The 19,412-nt window shown below is 38.4% G+C and overlaps 2 protein-coding genes across 8 annotated transcripts in view; one reads left to right on the top strand and one right to left on the bottom strand.

The window, feature by feature from the left end:
* Window positions 1–19,412, bottom strand: part of LOC134540806 (neurobeachin) — a 987,386-nt gene that overhangs the window by 152,714 nt on the left and 815,260 nt on the right. The window lies entirely within an intron of this gene.
* On the top strand, window positions 15,785–18,616 carry LOC134540609 (uncharacterized). The gene is made up of 3 exons (XM_063383445.1): window positions 15,785–15,958; window positions 16,325–16,487; window positions 16,680–18,616. Exons 2-3 carry the CDS (start codon window positions 16,325–16,327, stop codon window positions 18,302–18,304), a joined length of 1,788 nt encoding a protein of 595 aa, XP_063239515.1. The 5' UTR covers window positions 15,785–15,958; the 3' UTR covers window positions 18,305–18,616.

Raw genomic sequence — 19,412 nt, 5'->3', positions numbered from 1 at the left:
CTATTAATGAATGCGCAAATACAGCGGAAGTTACCGTGTGCAGGTGCATTGCACTGTGAAAACTTGTACTTTACAATACAGGCAGTGTGTTCGTTTTATTTCTTCACAATATTAAGTTTAAAATATAGCAATAGGTAGGGACCGGAAAAATTCGCGGGTTCAATGACCTCTAGGATTAACTTTATAGTCCTGCGTACACTCGGTCAAATGTCGCCCTCTCATTGGCTGCTGTCTTGTGAAGGTGTCCCAATGTAACGGCCTGTGATTCCGACACAGCTTCGGTAGAGTGTTTCTCACTGGCCCAGAGTCATCCAGGTGAGTTGTGAGCCAATAGCAGAGGCAGCACTGAAATTTGTAAATACATGAATTTTAGGCTGTCGTGAAATGAATCCGTGAATTTTTCCGGTCTCTAGAAATAAGGTAAGGACAGGGAAAATTCGCGAATTCAATGACCCACAGTATAGACTCCAAGATCCTCTATGCACTCGGACAAATTACATCTGCTCATTGGCCACTGACTCGTGAACAACTATTAACTAGGATGCTTTTGATTCGCTACTTCTTTCGTTGAGGATTATTCATTGGCTGTGATTCCTTCAGACAACCTGTGGTCCAATCACTGAATTAGCAAAAGGTTAAACACATTTGGATTCTGGCATATCGCGAAATGAAACCGCGAGTTTTTCCGGTCTCTAGCAATAAGCCTTCTTAAAGGAAACGTACGTAACCTTTTTAATGTTGAAACAGCCCACGTACGCTTGGATTTCTGCAGCTTTATAAACAGTGAAAGAATTTTAGCAATTGGTCCAGTAGTTTTTTGAATTTACTTTTAACGAACTAACTCACACACCCTCTTCATAACATTAGTAACTTATTTTAAATTAATAGTCATGTTTATTTGCCAGACATTTTCACCAGCCGTGTTTTAATGCGTACACAGGGGCCTTAGCAAGTCGCATTTCAAGATCAGGAAAGAAAGGTTTGTGCCAACGGAATGAGAAAATATAATTGCGAGATATCACCCTAATAGCAAGAGGTGAGTTATGGCTTTAAGAGCCATGTCAAATTACTAAATATTAGAATAATATGATTATTCAATCAAGCATAAAAGTGTAATTAGGTAGGCTACTTAAAACCAACTTTGACTACATTATTACTTAATGCCACCATTTATTTGCACGTTTATTTTGGAAATTCTGTGGGACATACAAAGTGTCTGATGTAACTACACGTTTATCATAATTTGGAAGATTACAATACTTGTCTGTTCAGATAAACTATACTCATATATACTTTATGTACCTACTAGGAGCATTATATATACATATATATGTTGAAAATATGTAGACTACAGTAAATAAAAGGTTTGTTTGAAAAATTGAAATAATTTTTAACGACTCAAGTTCAGAAATCATAAAATCTTCATAGTATCACAGAACTTTGTATAAAAATTCACAAAAAAATTGCAAATAACTTCTTACAAAATTCAATTTTTAAAATAAATAACAAAAATTGTACAGAAAAATGAACTTTCTGGACGCTCAAGTTCTTTTGAAGTTCTTTACGCAATTCATCCTAAACCAGACACACGACTGCTTTGTAGGGCCTACAGGCATTTTAAGAAACAGAATCCCGAATAACTAGAGACCGGAAAAATTCGCGGTTTTAATTTCGCGATAGGTTAGAATACCAATGCGTGTAAGTTAAGGCTGTTTATGTGATCAGAAGGACTCTGAGCCAATGAGTAACCTCTAATGAAATAAGTATAGAGTCATAAGCATTCCAGCTGGACAGATGTCACGAGTCAGTAGCCGATAGGCGGAGTCTATCCAAGAGGTCATAGAAACCGCGGATTTTTTTTAGTCCCTACAAATAACTGAAGACCTGTAAAATTCGGGTTACAGTTAGGCGACAGCCTAGACTACAAATATTTGCACACTTGAAGGAACCTTTTCATTGGGGCACAAGTTACTTGATACGCCCTGAATACCCACAAGCAATAGCAATAGTAAAAAGTTTCACATTCAGCTTACAGAATGTTTGTTTTGAAATATATATTAAAAAAACGATAATAACTTGAAATGGGTATTGAATGTGATCCTTTTATATTTAATTTTTTCCAAGCAACTGCAGGTAAGTCTGCGTGTGTGTTCATTTGTATGACTGGTCTATACGTTATATGAGATAAGTTAATAAGCTTAATATTTATGGTTAGATTCTTAATAGTTTTTAATTTTAAAGTAGTAATTTTTTTTTGTAAATTATAGTTTTTGTTCTATATTTTTTAAATAAAATTTTTTATATTTGTATGGTATAAGTTTTCTCTGTTAGAAATCAGACAACGATTTAAGAGGTCATATCGAAAAATTATAAGTAAAATTTTCTGTAGTTTAGGTGTGAGCTATTTTCTTAGTTTAGTAATTTTTTTGCAATGATCAGTTCTGTGTTTTTCTATGTAATTTTTATTCGCAAAGATAATATTATATATATATATTAAATCTGTGGCTAGTGTAAGGCAGGGAAGTTCCCACGCTATGCAAAGACGAATAAATAAATAAATAGGTCGTGTTACTGAATCAAGAGCGACCAGGAGATAAAGCGAACTGTGTCTGCAGCCAAGGAACAACACCGGCTACTGTCTCGATTGTGCACACGTTTGTGGATTATAACCTGGCACTAGAAAATAACACGAAATTCGCAAGTCCTTAACAATAACATCATATTTGTAATTGCAAAAAAAAAATTACATTAAAAATCACACCGTCAAGAATTTTGTAGTGTTTGCACAACTCCCCCAACTGTTTGTTAGTGATAGATAAAATACTTTTTTTTCAATGTCACTAACACAAAAGATTGTGCGGCCGCTAAGTTATAACACCAAATAATTTTGTTTTCATCATTACGTTCAAGAAACGATGTACGCTCATTGTGAGTAATTAGATAGCTAATCTCTTTACCGTTTGCGGCAAACACGTTGGTTTTAATGTGTCAACCACATGTCACGACATAAACCTTTCGTAATCACATTCAGAAAATAAATTTAAATATTATAATATATACAATTTTTGAAAAAAAAAATATAGCCTATATACAAAATCTCTTTAGTACTGGAACTTTTTTTTTTTTTTGCAAATTGGATTTAACACATACCTAATTAACTTTGTGACAACATAAAAACTTGTATTTTAATAAGGTACATTATAAAACGGCCTGTTTGGCTCGAAAGAATGGTTATGTTTATTTGTATATGCTTAGTAGATATATTCAAAAATAATTTTAGCTTTTATGTCAGTCATTGTTTAATATACACGTGTTTTTTTTTTAGTTTTTTTTTAATCATCAATTAATATTGTACTTTGTATCATATATATATATATATATATATATATATATATATATATATAATATTTATGAGGTAAGGGCAAGCGCAAATCAGGTAAAAATATTTGTTTAACCCAAGCAGCAAAAACTATGGCAACCAAATTATTGGTAGTCGGATATCAAACACGAAGAGGTTCGAAAGGAATTTCCTAACAGGTATTAGGGATGTTAGGCATTATTTGTAATTACCCAACCAAGAATTGCCGATCATATGCCACAGTACAAAAATATATATTTGTAGAAACTATAAATTCCAACATAATTTTGTAAGCTAAAAAATTATTTATTTGTATTTTAACTCCTTAATACTTTCGTAACTTATTCCCAATATAATTGTGAAAGCAGGTATTGCTGAACATAACAAGATAATAATAGTATTGTTTAGGCCTACGTGATTAAGAATAAACATTATTTATTAATTTCGTCGGTTGCAGATTATGTTGACTCTTAATAACTTGCTACAGAAATCCAAGAAAAACTCATTATTTATAATCATTTTCCATTATCAGGATAGTACAAAACTTTGACCCGGGGGGGGGGGGGGATACAAGACTCATAGCCCATTATAAATACGCCTTTGGTGTAAAAAAAATCTTCCAACTTCTGCAAGTAGACCGAAAAAAAAATTCTAAGTTTAAAAGGATAAAATAGTTAAACAAGGTTTTGTTCCTTTACAATTTTTTCCCATTTGTTTAATATGCATTTTACAGCTGTAATAAATGTATAAATGCAACTTTTGATTCTTAAAATCCATGGCAAAAATAGATTTGAATTTTTTAAACACCCATTTGACCACTAATATTAATTTTAACACGTCATTTTACGAGTTAGTTCTAAAGCAAAGGTTTAGGTTTAATATACCTACCATAGCTAAAAATAAAACTGGAATACAAAAAAGGGGTAAAACTTTTCAGTTTTTAATAAAATGCCTATATTAGCAAGTAGGATATAATTTAAAGAAAAAACGTAGCACCTTATCTACCCTAAATATTATTTTCCCCATTCCATAGAGCAGCTGCGAGGTAGGCCTAGGTACTGCCATATTCTTGGATAGTTTACAAACGAAAAAAAAAAAAAAAAACGCAAAACCACACTTGCTCGTACAGACTGATGTTACTTATAGTTTGTTCAATGGATGCAGACGCAAGGGACATAACTACGCAAACTTACGCAAGAAAGTCGCAGCCGTTAATGAAGCACGCAAGTCGCAAAATGTCACGGGTCACCAACGTTATAACTTAAAAAATTTTAAGACAGTAGAAAACAAAATTTCTACCCCAGGCATTTTTTGACGATTCGTATTTATAACTAGGTGAATTTACACGGCGTTTCCCGGGCTAAATCACCCTTACGAGCTGATTTCCGGAAAACCTCGCTCTCAGTTGATGGCTATGCAACATAAGGAACATCAACGCCTAGTTTCAATAAGTCTGCAGGACATATGCTTGAAAGACGGGGAATTTGTAATCTTTAACAGCCTCGCTAACCGTCTTCTAAGCTGATTAAAATCTGAAAGTGAGTAAAGAATTAAAACAGTGCCAGGAGACGCAGAGGGCATCAACAATGCAATAGCCGTTGTCATGGAGACGAAGAAAACACCAACAATGCAACAGCATTGAAAAATACGGAAAAATTTGCTCTTTAATGTCCCCGCAACCCACATTGGAAGCTGGTTTTCGTAAAAAATCCTTTCTTAGCGGAAGTCTATGTAGCAAATGAAATACACGCGCCAAATTTCAAGTCTGTAGGTCTTATGGGTCCGGAGAATAAGTGATAAGTAGAGACCTGCAAAATTCGCGGATACATTCGGTGATAGGCTAGAATTCAAACACATATACCTATTAGATAATTTTGCTATTGGCTTGCTGTTCATCTGGACGAATCTCAACCATTTATAAACCCTCAACCAAAGAAGGATCGAATCACAGACAAACCAGCTGATACGACTTACAAGTCGGCAGCCAATGAACTTGCGTTATCTGCCCGAGTGTACAGGGGTATGTGCAGTCTATCCTGAAGGCCATCGAAACCGCAAATTGTGCAGGTCTCTAGTGATAAGCGAGTCGCTGAGTCAGTACGGTGAGTTGCAAGCAACCACTGGATTTTTCTTTTGAACAGTATGTAAATTTTTCCACACTTTCAGTACTTACCGACGTACAGTAAATCTGTTTTGAGTCAGTGAAGTTGTTTTGTGCGACCATTTTGTATCTCATTCTGTACTTTTTTTTTTCGTGGTTGGAATAAGACGGCCATTGTGAGTTGTGGAGTTTTTGTATTGGATAAATAAAACACAATTAAATTCAGTTTGTGTCTTTACCACCCTTTTTCACCCCTTTAGGAATGGAATTTCAAAAAAATCCCTCATTGATGCAACCCTTGGGTTCTCGAGTAATATTTCCTCCGAATGTCAGATCTCTAGGTCCATCGGTTTAGGCTGTGAGTTGTCTGTCAAGGTCGCGGTACTGTTTTGTGGGTATAGATGATAAAAAATAAATTGTCGATTATTTTGATCTGAAAAGTGTTATATTCTTTCTCTGCGTGAAAGTTAAACAAGCAAGAGCACTGCCGACTGCAGGCAATAAAACAAATGCCATAAATTTCACATCAACCACTAGACTCTACAAAATACGTAACCCACGTATACAGCAATGACTTGATTCATCCATCACATACTTTAAAAAAATACACGGACCTAAACACCACTTAATATTGAAGAGATAATAAAAACTATACACAATATAAGTTTTTATCCATATATGTATATGCTTGGGAACGCGAATCTCTGGCTGAAAGATTTTTTTATGGCACACGTAATAAGCTGAACTGGATTAAAAAATAAATAAATTCTCCAAAATGGTGTGCCAGACACACAGACAACAAACCAACCGGCCGTTAACGCAAGATTAATCTTGCGAAACGCTGAACACATTCGATAATTCTGACGTGTAATTAAGTTTCTCTGTTTCCGAAGCGAACAACATTCGTGATTAGGCGTCTAGATCAGTAATAATAAAAAGGGGGAAAAAAATTAATACTTGGCAGCAATGATGTGTATGATAAAAAGAACAAACACGATGGCCTTCTACGTGCACATTACATCAGCGTCTTTGAAAGTTTTCTGAACACTTCTCTTAAAACGTGGACGTGGGAAACCGCAAAGCCAAAAGGCAAGACAAGTTTGTAAGTTGAACAATGCCTGCGTTGAGTTGTCGCGTAGTTTACAAACCAGGCCCTAACTCTTGGCAGGTTGGCAAAAGATTCTTGTTTTTTTTTTTCAAGAGTTGGCAACACGCCACCCAGCGGATGTCACGCATTGCTACATTACAAATACAGCAAAAGCACACTCAGCAAAGCAAGTCTCGCTGCGGGTCTACAAAAAAAAAAAGCAGTCTTCGGGAAGCAGTTGCCGAAATGTTTACGTGAACGTGTTGCAGGGAAACTGGGACAAAAGAGTTGCAGGTGCAGTGTGTTGCAGTTTGTTGCACAAGTGCATCACAAAGCGCTGAATGGCGCTGGCGTGTTGGCAAGCCCGATTTTTTTTTTTTTACCTAACTAAAACTAAGTGTATTTTGGAGGGGTCCGGGTTAGGGAGGGACCTAGGTGCGTCTCAGGCCGAAGCCTATACGCCTAGTCATGCTGGGATTAGCCATGCAGGGAGAGGGTCGCATGCATCATGTGCTAGGAGGGGATTGGCCAGCCATGGCAGCGATTGGCGCCATGACTAACAACTCCCCTCACTCTTAAATCTAGACTATAACTAGAGATAGGTTGGGCCCGGGTAAAACCTGCATAGACACAGGGAAAACCCTGGGCACATTCATGCGGGATGCAAATTGGCATGCATTACGTGTAGGAATTTACAGGAGACAGAGGATGGTCTGGATGAAGTGTTGGACAGAGTAGAAAAGAGTCTACCATGCGCGGGTTGGGCACTTGGACTCGTGGTCCGCCTTGCTAATTGTCCAGTACTGGATTTAGTGACCAGGGACGCAAGCGCTCCTGGTGGTGAGTGGTTGCACTGACCACTCACTCCGCCGCCAGTCAGCACGTTGGCAAGCCCGTCCATTCCCCAGGTCCCGAACATTTCCGAAGTTCACCGAAGTTCGCCGCACATCTTCGACGACATTACTCAGTAGCAGAACAGACGTATGCAAGGGAGCTATCTTGTTAAAATTTCAGGAATGGCCTTTGAACAACACCTGGTAATAAAGTGAAACTGTACATTGCTGCCACTCTGCGAACGAGGCACTGGAAGCTGAACAGATGCGTGGAGTGGTCTCCAAAGGGCACACCAGGCCGAGCACATGCGCCTTTTAAATTAATATAACTCCCCCCCCCCAAAAACCTTTCCCCACACCCTACGGTTCCTCCCACAAAGTCACAAGAGAAGGAATCTGTGGCGCGGAACGCGGCGTCGACTCGCAATCGATAGTAATCGCATCACGCGAGCTGCAGCGCAGTCTCATCCTCGGACTGCAGCCTGCAGTTTAACGTGCATTCGGTCTCTCTCTTCCCAACGAACATTATCAGCCGTTAGCGCTGTACTTTGTGTTTCGGTGTGCCGGATACACACAACTGAGCTCACTGACGGATCCAGAAAAGGGGGGAAGGGGGACATAGCGGCACGGCCCTCCTCTGAACACGAAAACCGCCCACCCCCCGCCCCACAAACAAATAAATAAATAAATAAATATATATATATTTAACTTTCTCCTAATTCCTTACCAATAGTTTCTCCAAACTTACATAAGTGTTATTTTTACTGCAGTGCTATAGATAACATGAGGTTTTTGAACTACAAATAAAACCAACTAAATATTTCAATTCTAAATGTGCGAAAAATAGTATTAGAAAAATTAATTTGGCCCTCCCCTGACCTTGATTCTGGATCCGCCTTTGACTGAGTCAAAAAAAAAAAAAGTTTGAGACAACTTTGTAAAGTCGAGAATTTTATTTTATTTTTTTTAATATATCTGAAAAACAGTATTTTCTTAAGTTAAATTTGGAACGAAAATTTTGTAAATACATTTTTTCCCCTTGTTGTATTTCATCAAGAGATTAGATAATATTCATTATTTGCTACGCCTTGTTTTTGTATAATTTAAAATTAATGTTTCTTTTTTTTTTTCGCTCTTTCGAGCATATACATTTTATGGAATGCCTCATAGTTATTGTTAATAGTGACGGCCGGTACAAACCTTTTTTCTCCTGTTAAATAATAATTGGTGTTTTAGCATTGAATTTGTTTCTTGCTCGAACGACTACAACTCTGATAATACTGCATGTACACTAATCTATGGTCTTTAAACATAACAAACATTATAATTAAAAAAAAAATAATTAAACCTTATTATAATTAAAGATGGTATAAGAAATAAAAGTTTTTGTTGTTTACAAGCGGTGTAGTATGGTTCTTGAAACTGTGGTCGCTATTCACTCTGTACCTACTGCAGTCTAGGCGTGAGATGCTCTGTAGTAGAGACTATCTAGTACTCTCTCTCTCTCTCTCTCTCTCTCTCTCTCTCTCTCTGAGTCGGTGAAGCGTGGAGTGAGAGGGTGATGACGTCGACGGAGCGTAACGTAAAAGCGCGACGCATGTGGAGCGAATTGGGATTATGGAAAAAGGGGGGGGGGGGGGGGAATTACAGAGGCGCACAATGGAACACTCGCATACCCGCCCATTCACATACTCACACACCTTCTATTCGCGAAGTTTCACTTCCTAAACGCGAGCGACCGCTACTCGTCCATGTGATTTTATTTCGTAATAAAAAAAATACACGGAACACAGTCGCTAAAACTGATTCGTAGGGGCAGGCATTTTTCGCGAATAAATCTGAACGCTCATTAGACTGCAACCAGGTGTAGGTACCAGCATCAGCGGTTTCTTCTTTTTGATTGGCGGGCCGTCTGCTAGAGAAGTCGTTGCCTTGTTTGACCGAGCCACTCAGGACGCGTTTGTCTTCCCCACTGAATTGCTGTGATTGGTGTTGCAACAATCGACATGTACCTGCAAGAAATTCACCCAATAACGAAACACAGATGATGCTACAGTGTTTTAACTTATAACTAATCTCGGAATCTTTTCGTGAAAGATGCATGGCCCTACTGATTCGTCAATTCCAAGGTTATAATTGTATATACATTTTTTATATTTTAAATAAATTATTATTTTTTTGGATATTTTAAACTATAATTTAAAATTTATTAATTCCGCAGCTATGAAGTATGATTGCGACTAGAATGTACACCATGACTACGGTCATGATTTTTTTTTCCGCTAAAATATTTTGAGAATAGTTGAAGGTTAAAAAAACTCTGCGGCAACACCGTGTGTGGGTTTCGTAACTGTTCCGAGTTTCTTCCAGGTCACGCGTCTACTGTCGGCGCACCAATCACATCAGTTCTCAGCGCGGAAGCAGGCCACGACCGCCAATCACAAGGAAGAACCCGCTTACATGGGCATGTGCCCATTGCAGTCTAATGGGCGTTCGGTTTTTTTTTCTCTCGCGTATAATGCCTAGAGACCTGAAAAATTCGCATTTCGTGTCATGCCAAAATTCAAATAATTATACCTTAGTGCTGATTCTTCGATTGGTCCACTGTTAATCTGGGGGACTGAGGGCCAATTAGAAACCCTCACTCATAGAAGTGTTGAATCACAGGCCACCCAGTCGAGACGACTCACAAGTCAACAGCCAATGAACAGTTGGCATTTGCCCGAGTGTGTACAGGATATTGGAGTCTATCCTGGAGTTCATTGAACCCGCGAATTTTCCCGGTCTCTAATAATGCCTGCCCAAAAACCATGACCCATACTTTCAAAAATTCTAATACAACTCCACGTATCATTAAGATATCAGTGGACGAACAGAATGAAAGGGTTTCAAACAAACGGGAGGTTCGTTTCAGTTGAAACATCCACTTCGAAGTCAGCGCGACGAAAATGGCGAACGCGACGTTAATGAAAATGTCATTTTGTTTTTCGAAAGATGGTTAGAATGGTGCGCTGGTAATGAATATACGATTCGCGTAATTTTTTTTTTTTTTTTAACGTTTTGTTTACCAAATTCATTTTAAAAATTGCCCATAATATTTTCACGCACAGAGATTTTTTGCAATTGAATGTTAAATTTCTAGTTAAACATGTATTTTTTTTTATCAAACACATCGTTGGTTTGTCATGTGTCTGTTGTGTGGGTAAGGGAAATAAATTTTTTTTATAGTTATCGCTTTTTGATGTGTAACATCTTAGCTCTCTGTATACGGCATTTGGTGGGAGTGATTTCGTGAATGGAACAGAAAATCGCACGGATCGGAAATGTGTAACCACGGTCTGCCACTTGTGGCGGATGGCACGAACCAAAAGTTCACATAGACAAAGGGAAACTTTATATTGTCAACTGTTTAGTGAATTTTAACAAGATATTTTAATACAATTTACTGTCGAAAATGACGTGTAAAGACCGAGTTTAGTATTCTTTTCACGTATTTTTCGCTTTTATCGGAGATGTTTCAATAAATATATTTTTTTGAATGTCGCTCTGCAAATCGAATGATTCGATAGTCGACGTAGCGGCTCCGGCAGCGAATTATAGCGGCCGGCCCTGACACTACGCCTGATTCGCATCCGGAAATGTAGTTAAGAAAGCAATTTGCGATAATTTCTATCACGCTCGGCGTTATTTTAAAGTATTATACGTTGGATTCCGTGTCCGTGTTTCGTATTGTAAGTGCGTTTGCAACATGAGAACACACGAATTTGCTCGTTACCGAGGTTATATGTCACACATCACTGGCGAGTTACTGGAAGACTAGCTCAGTGTTTGTTTTGTTCTTCGCGTGAAAGGCGCACCGCATGATCTCAATAACACAGGTTTTTTCCCCCCTTGTCGTGTAGCTTTCTCGCACTATTGTGATTCCAGCGTGATCACTTCACCTCCAGACTAGCAGAAGGTGGGGACGCACCACAACGCCGAATTACCAAAACGCCGAAATACACTAACGCCGAAAAATGTAATTACAGGACTGCCACAAAGGTTCGGTTAGGTTGGACTAGGTTAGGTTGGACTAGGTTAGGTTAAATTAGGTTAGTTTGAACTAGGTTAGGCTAGGTTAGGTTAGGCTAGGTTAGGTTAGACTAGGTTAGGTTAGACTAGGTTAGGTTAGTTTAGACTAGGTTAGGTTAGTTTAGACTAGGTTAGGTTAGACTTGGTTAGGTTAGGCTAGGATAGGCTAGGATAGGATGGGCTAGGTTAAGTTAGATTAGGTTATATTACGCTAGGTTAGGTTACGTTAGGTAAGGTTAGGTTTGATTGTTGTATTTCGGCGTTAAGGTACATTTAAGAAACACACACAAATTAATTCAGTTGTTATTTCGGCGTTGTGGTACACAGCAGTTTTCTAGCTGTCGGCGTTGTGGTCAATTTTGACATTCGGCGTTATGGTATTTCGGCGTAGAATCACGCAGGCACGACAGTCCCGGGTCCATCATGGCTTCCAACAGACAAGGTACCACCTGTAATCACCGCTCTCAGCAAATTAGCATTACCACTCGTTACCACACATTCCATTTCAGCGAGTCTACTAAAACCAGTACAAACACACACTGCGTAGAGCTCCAGAAGAACACACGCTGTTTGAAAACCGCTCATGATATACGATTGGTGTCTGTACACAAAAAAAAAATCACGAATACGTTGAGATCGGGTGAGTATTTCTGGTTCCGTATACAGTATTTTTATAACAGTTAAAAATGGCTAAAACGAGTGTTTACATAATGCATTTTAGGCATGAAACATCCCTACAGATTCTTGAAAGCACTTGAGGGACTTGCATTACGCCTTTATCTTCATTTCTCCGCCGTGTGATGTCACGGTCGCCGCTCGATGCACTGGGAGAAGACTGCGCGCCAGTCCAGAGGAGACACCGCGCTAGAAGCACCAGCGAGCGTCGCGCTTATCATCCCGCCTCGCCAGCACAGATAAGCCCAGGTCTTCCTCCCACTGGCTGGTACCGCGTGCGATGCGGGCTCTATCGCCCCTGATGTAGTTACCAACTCGCCCGCATGCCACCAGGAGCGCTAGCGTGCACGGCAGATGCATGCGTCGCTCCATCTGCCGCCCTTCCAGTATGTTTTTATCATTTATTAATTCATTCACTCAATCTCTCTTCCTCTCTTTCCCTCTCCCTCCTTTCTCTCATTCTCCTCCCTGTTTCCTCCTATCTCTCCTTTCCGTTCTCTTCCTCCTTCACTCTCTCTCTTTTAGCTCATTTACCATGTTAGAAAATACAGTAGCCCTATATTTCACCAAAAGGAAAACTATAAAGTATTTACCGTTTAATGAATTCTAACCAGATGGGCAGTAATTTCAATAAAATACCTTGTCAAAAATCATAACCAAAGCCGGGGTTTGGTATTTTTTTTTCACATCTTCTTCGCTGAGCAGTTTCATTACATAACTATTTCTAAATTTTGGCCAGCACACCAAGTCATTTAATGGTCGACGTAGCTGCTCCAGAAGCGGATAATAGCGGCGGGTGCGGAAACTAAGTGAAATTCACGTCCAGGAACGTATTTGAAGACATAACAAGTAAGTTACGTATATGTATCCCGCTAGGCACTATTTTAAACAATTCTACGTAAAAAATTTCGTGACCGAGTATTGTACTATAACTAGGGACCGGAAAAATTCGCGGATTCAATGACCTTTAGGATAGCCTCCATTATCCTCTGCATTTCTCAAGCAAACACGCGTGTTCATTGGGTACTAAATTGTGAGGTGTCTCCACTGGGATTCGACGCTTCTTTGGTCGATAGTCTCTCATTGGCCCAGAGAGCTCCAGTTAAACTGCGAGCCAATAGCAGAACCAGCAGAATTGTACACATGTTTGAATTTCAGCCTATCACGAAATGAATCCGCGAATTTTTCCGGTCTCTAACTATAACCTAAGAACTATTGAATTTGCTCGTAACCGAGTTGAGTTTTTTTTTAAAGTGACAACTTCTATAGGAAGGTTTGGATAGGGAGTAAATTCATGTAGGTAAGTCGTCATCGACATGGTCACGTGACGTGTTAACGATAACACTATATCTGTTCCTATTTGTATAACTTATAGAAGTAACTGTTATTATTAATAATAATAGAATTAAGAAAATACAAATAAAATTTGAAATAAGAAATACTAATTTTGTAAAATATAATTATGAAACATAAGAAAATAATTTTTGATAATAATCAGAGACTTTTTCGCAATTCATACGAAAAAAAATATCACACAAAATTTTTGTTTTATCACGTTAGTAAAATACGCATTGCATAGTAATTGTAGGCATTAAAAATATATTAATGATGTTCTTAATTTTTAAGTTATATTGCTACAAAGACTCCGTTTTCTTCGTTATTCAACTGTTTGTGTATAGTATTAAGTTTTCACTTCTGTCGGCAGTCCTCATGACTGCTTTGAATTTTTTTTTGACGTGACAACGTCTAATAAATCGATGAACGCCGGCTGCACGCACGAAAAAGTGTCCCGTTACGCACATTATACCGTTACGATGTGTCCCGTTACGCTCATTGTACGCTTGCACCGCATCTATCTCTCTTCCACTCGATTGGAACAACCATCGATTTGACTTTTTCGAGGCACATTAAACTTGAAACACTCCTATTCGTTTCCTACTTTTCCTATCATCGTCCTATCCTTAACAGAATAACACAGATTGGAAGAAGTTAAATAGCAAACATGTATAAAAGTTACCTATAGTTAAAATTATCTCTTCGTTAAAGTAATAAACATATTTGAACTAATGAGTGCAAATAAAAGTAAATTTATCAATTAAATTGTAGATTTCATTTCACTCCTTCTTTGCATCCATACAAAATAGTTATAATTCAATAAAGATGATTCATTTTTATTCCAAAAAGTATGCAATCATTTCATCAGTGTTTTGTTATGACGTCACGTTAAACTATCATCTGTAAACCGACTTTACAGACAACCAATTTTTTTTTTTTTTGCGTGGTTTCCGAACCTAGCTTGACGGGAACAGCCACGAAACAAAAGAGCGACGATAAAGGGGAGAAGGACGGGTCTGGGGACACAGCCTCCCGCGGTCCATACCTTCGTCGACGTGTCGTACATTATCCACGACTTTCCTTTATTTCACCTCCTCAGACGACTGTTATAGGCCCCGGGAGAAGTAAAAAAAAAAAAAAAAAAAAATCATCACTCCTCCTCTGTCTTTTTCTTTTTTCTTTTGTCGCATCGCTTCCAAAACACGACATTTGTCGACAGCTCAGGTCCGAGGCAGTACGGTTGGGTTTAAAGACTAGAAGGGGGGGGGGGGGGTGGAAAGGGAAGGATAGCTGATGAATCGAGATGCCCGGGATGTCCTTTGTTCGAAAAGACCTTGGATGGTTTTCTCGTGGGCGAGTTTATACACGCGTGGGAAACGTCTCAGGCGCACGAATAAAAAAAAATATTATTTCCTCTTACCCCTTCCACTGCGTCGTAATTATTTTATTCACCTTCTTTTCACCGCTGGTGAAACGAAATGTGGTTCTCGAAAACCGACCAATGAGCGAGCATCTTCTCTCTTCCGCCAAAAAAAAAAAAAAAAAAAAAAAAAAATTGGTTGTCTGTAAAGTCGGTTTACAGACGATAGTTTAACGTGACGTCATAACAAAACATTGATGAAATGATTGCATTCTTTTATGAATCAAATTGAATCATTTTTATTGAATTATCACTATTTTGTATGGATACAAAGGAGGAGTGAAATGAAATCTACAATTTAATTGATAAATTTACTTTTATTGGCACTCATTAATTCAAATACGTTTATTACTTTAACGAAGAGATTATTTTTAACTATAACTTTTATACATGTTTGCTATTTAACTTCTTCCAATCTGTGTTATTCTGTTAAGGATAGGACGATTATAGGAAAAGTAGGGAAACGAATGGGAGTGTTTCAAGTTTAATGTGCCTCGAAAAAGTCAAATCGATGGTTGTTCCAATCGATTGGAAGAGAGATATATGCGGTGCAAGCGTACAATGAGCGTAACGGGACACATCGTAACGGGATAATGTGCGTAACGGGACACTTTTTCGTGCGAGGAGCCGGCGTTCATCGATTTATTAGACGTTGTCTCGTCAAAAAAAAAAAAAAAAAACAACTCTCTGTCGGTGTTCGAAAAGGCGGATTGTGCAGACAGAATCTCTTGAGGAACCCCGATCTTGCATTTAAAACAAGATAACATAACTCGTAAATTATATTTGTCGTATTCTGCATCTAACTAATTCGCTATGATATAATTTGAACCCTCTGAAACCAAAAGGTTTGATATTGACTCACACTGAACTTATGATTTAGGTGAGGCATAGGGGAGACCGGGGCTGGTTGTAACAGGGGCAGGTTGTAACAGGGCGAATAGTTCCACGACCAGCCACAAGAGCGTATCATCGTTTCAGCCATCAAGGCACATTATGATGCCTTCAGTGCGAGTGGTAACACTGTGGCAGTCGGACGATTTCACTGGCGACAAGAAGGAAAAATTTGTTTTTGGACGAGGTAAGTAAATATTGTTTGTTTGACTGACATTCGTATTGTACGTAATGTATAGGGAGTTTAGAAAATGTCTTCGGGGCAAAATAATCTCCTAAGCTTTAGGTTCTGATATGTTTTGTTGGCATTGGAAACAAATACAAACTATATGGTAAAATTAAATGTTTTCTATAATGATGTCACATGGGGTAGGTTGTAACAGCGAAATTAATCTGTTACAACCTGCCCCACGTACTGTTACAACCTACCCCGTGACCACGTTTTCCTAATTTATTGTTCCTTTTAAGTCTTTTATGAAAGAAAAAAAATACATTTTAAACGGTTTTATCTTGTAGATGTAATTAATAACTTCCAGTCAAATTTTAATTTCAGATGCGTAACTACAAAAGAAAAACCGACAAAGGAAAATATTCTATTGACATGTTGGAGAAAGCAGCTGAAGTTGTAAGAGAAGGAAGATCTGTTAGGCATGCTGCGAAAACGTACAACATCTGCCATGTGACACTTGGGAGGTACATAAAAAAGAAAAACAAACGTAAGTTGCATTCATTAATGAATTTTCTTAATTACATCTGCTTGATTTCTAACATAAATACGTCTCAACAATGGGTTGTAAACGTTTTTTATTGTATTAGTACAAAAATATGGTTTTGCGTAGTTTAGATTTTCTTATGTGAAAACAGGAGCAAAATTAACATAGGCCTGTATGGTTTTTCTATTGTTTCAGGTTTAAATGCAGTCGATATTAATTTTCGAGAGGAGTGGAAACCTTTGGCTGGTTATTATGGGAACAGACAGGTATTTACACCTTTGCAAGAGATCGCTCTTGTTTCCTACATAAAAACATGTTCTGACATATATTTTGGACTCACTCCACGTGATGTACGTCATCTTGCATTCTTATGTGGGAAGAAGTATAATGTTCCCATGCCAAACACATGGAGTGACAAAGAACTAGCAGGTGCAGATTGGCTCTCTTCCTTTTTAAAGCGCCACCCAGACCTTTCCATTCGGACTCCAGAGGCAACTAGTTTGGGAAGGGCTTCTAGTTTTAATCGTGCCAACGTTTCAAAATTTTTTGACAAACTCTCTGAAGTTTATGATCGCCATTCTTTCACAGCTAATGACATTTGGAATGTAGATGAGACCGGGGTCACTACTGTCCAGAATCCTTCAAAAATCGTAGCAAGAAAGGGGGTAAAACAAATTGGAGCAATGACATCATCTGAACGAGGGCAGTTAGTTACTCTAACTGTAGCAGTAAATGCTGCTGGAAATGCTATCCCTCCTATGTTTATTTTTCCTAGGGTAAGGTATTATGATCACTTCATCAGAGATGGTCCAACTGGATGTATAGGTGCTGCAAATAAGTCTGGCTGGACTACGGAGGTAGAGTTCTTGCTTTTTCTTAAGCATTTTGTTTCTTGTATTCGTTCGAGCCCAGAGAAACCTATCCTCCTCCTTCTAGACAATCATCAGTCGCATTTAGCTCCTGACTGTTTAGATTTTGCCAAAGAAAATGGCATTGTAATGCTATCGTTCCCACCTCACTGCACTCATCGCCTTCAGCCACTTGATCGAAGTGCTTTTGCCCCACTCAAAAAACAGATCAATACGGCAATGGATGCATGGTTGAGGAACAACAAAACACCAGAGAGCACAGTTAAGCCTATGTCAATCTATGATATTCCCTCAATCTTAAAGATAGCTTTTCCCACTGCCACAACGCCAAGAAATATCCAACAAGGATTTGAGAAATGTGGAATACATCCTTATAATAGGGAAATATTTCAGGATGCCGATTTCGCTCCTTCGTTTGTGACAGACAGGCCTGATCCAGACTTAGCACCAAGTTGTTCACAAGATGTGTCCAGGGATTCACAAGGAACACCAGTTCAATCATTTTCTAACTGTTCCCACACACCAGAGAAGTTTTCTCCAGAAGTGGTTCTACCTCTTCCTAAAGTCGCTCCAAGGAAAAGGAAAGGAGGAAGAAAGACCAGGAAAAGTGCCATTTTGACGGATACTCCAGAGAAGAAAGCCATTGAAGAAGAATTTGCGAAACGAGGAACACCAGGCTTGATTAAGATAAAAGGGAATGTATCACAAACGCGCATGCCTGCAAAATCCACGCCCAAACGTTCTCTAAAACGAAGATCAGCAGAGTGCAGCTCATCAGAGGAAGAAAGCGAGTGCTTTTGTTTAGTGTGTTTGGAATCATTCTCTACAAGCAAACCAGGAGAGGAGTGGGTTCGTTGTCTAAACTGCCAGTTATGGTCGCATTTTTCTTGTGCAAAAAAATCTAAAATGTATATTAGTCATAATTGCCAATCAGATGAAATCTCTGAGTGAGGACCACTGTTCATTTAATATTTGACAAACTGAAGTTAAACAAGTGAAAAAATAATAATTTTTGTTGAAATATATTGTATAAGTAGTAATTTGTTATAAGTAATCCCAGTAAAAATTATATTTTACCTTGTAGTAATGTTGTTACAACCTACCCCAATGTGTGTTACAACCAGCCCCGCCTCGGGGCAGGTTGTAACACTTTACACCTCCGAGGTTTTAGATTTGTACAGAAAAATATGCTAGAGGAAAATTTATGTAAAAATTGTTTTGTAAAAGTAGAATAACTACTGAATAAGTTAGCTCAGTCAGAAGTGCCGTTTATATTATCCATGATCAGATAAAAAATAAAATAGCGAAACTGTTACAACCAGCCCCGGTCTCCCCTACTGGTTTCAACATTTTTTATGCAATTAATTTTTTTACGTTCAATTTCGAAATTTTTTTATTCAGCAGTATCATTACAGATGTAGAAGTTCATCCCTAAGAATAATTTCTACACTTCACTGGGGAAACTATTTACACCGATCAGTCACTATTAAATTCACACATGCCACTATATATAACACTAGGCTTTAACGAGTGTCATACTTTTACAAGGATAGTACTTGGAAAACTCAGTTGTCTACGATATCACTTGCAAAACTGCAAGGCGGGGCTCTGTACAATTGACAACTGTACAAAGTTCTGCCTTGCAGTTTTACAAGTGTTTACGTTGTCAACTGGGTTTCTAGGGATTATCCTTGAAAAAAGTACAAAAAATTTTTACTTTGTTTCAAATCGGCTGATTTTGGATTTTTTCCCCCTGCGTGTTTGTGTATTCGTCTTTCTTTGTCCTTTTGAAGTGAAACTTCTAATGCGACTTCCAACAAGGTTGCGTTAAACGTTCAACGCTCCTGGGGAGGGGGGAATAGAAAGAGACAGAGCGAGTGTGTGTCATTTCTCTATGTCCACGAGGTCTCGCCGCGTCAATTTTCTCCTTGGGGCGAACCCGTCCGCTTAATTAAATAAACAGCTTTTATCGTTGGATGATTTCATGATTTATTTTAGTTTGATTTGATACGACATGATTTCACTAAAAATCAATTTCTACCCCTTCCTATTTTCATTT

Source organism: Bacillus rossius, chromosome 17 (assembly GCF_032445375.1).
Source record: "Bacillus rossius redtenbacheri isolate Brsri chromosome 17, Brsri_v3, whole genome shotgun sequence".
In the NCBI taxonomy this organism is placed as follows: domain Eukaryota; kingdom Metazoa; phylum Arthropoda; class Insecta; order Phasmatodea; family Bacillidae; genus Bacillus; species Bacillus rossius.
Note: the sequence above shows the minus strand (reverse complement) of the source record. Positions and strands in the feature narration are given on the sequence as shown.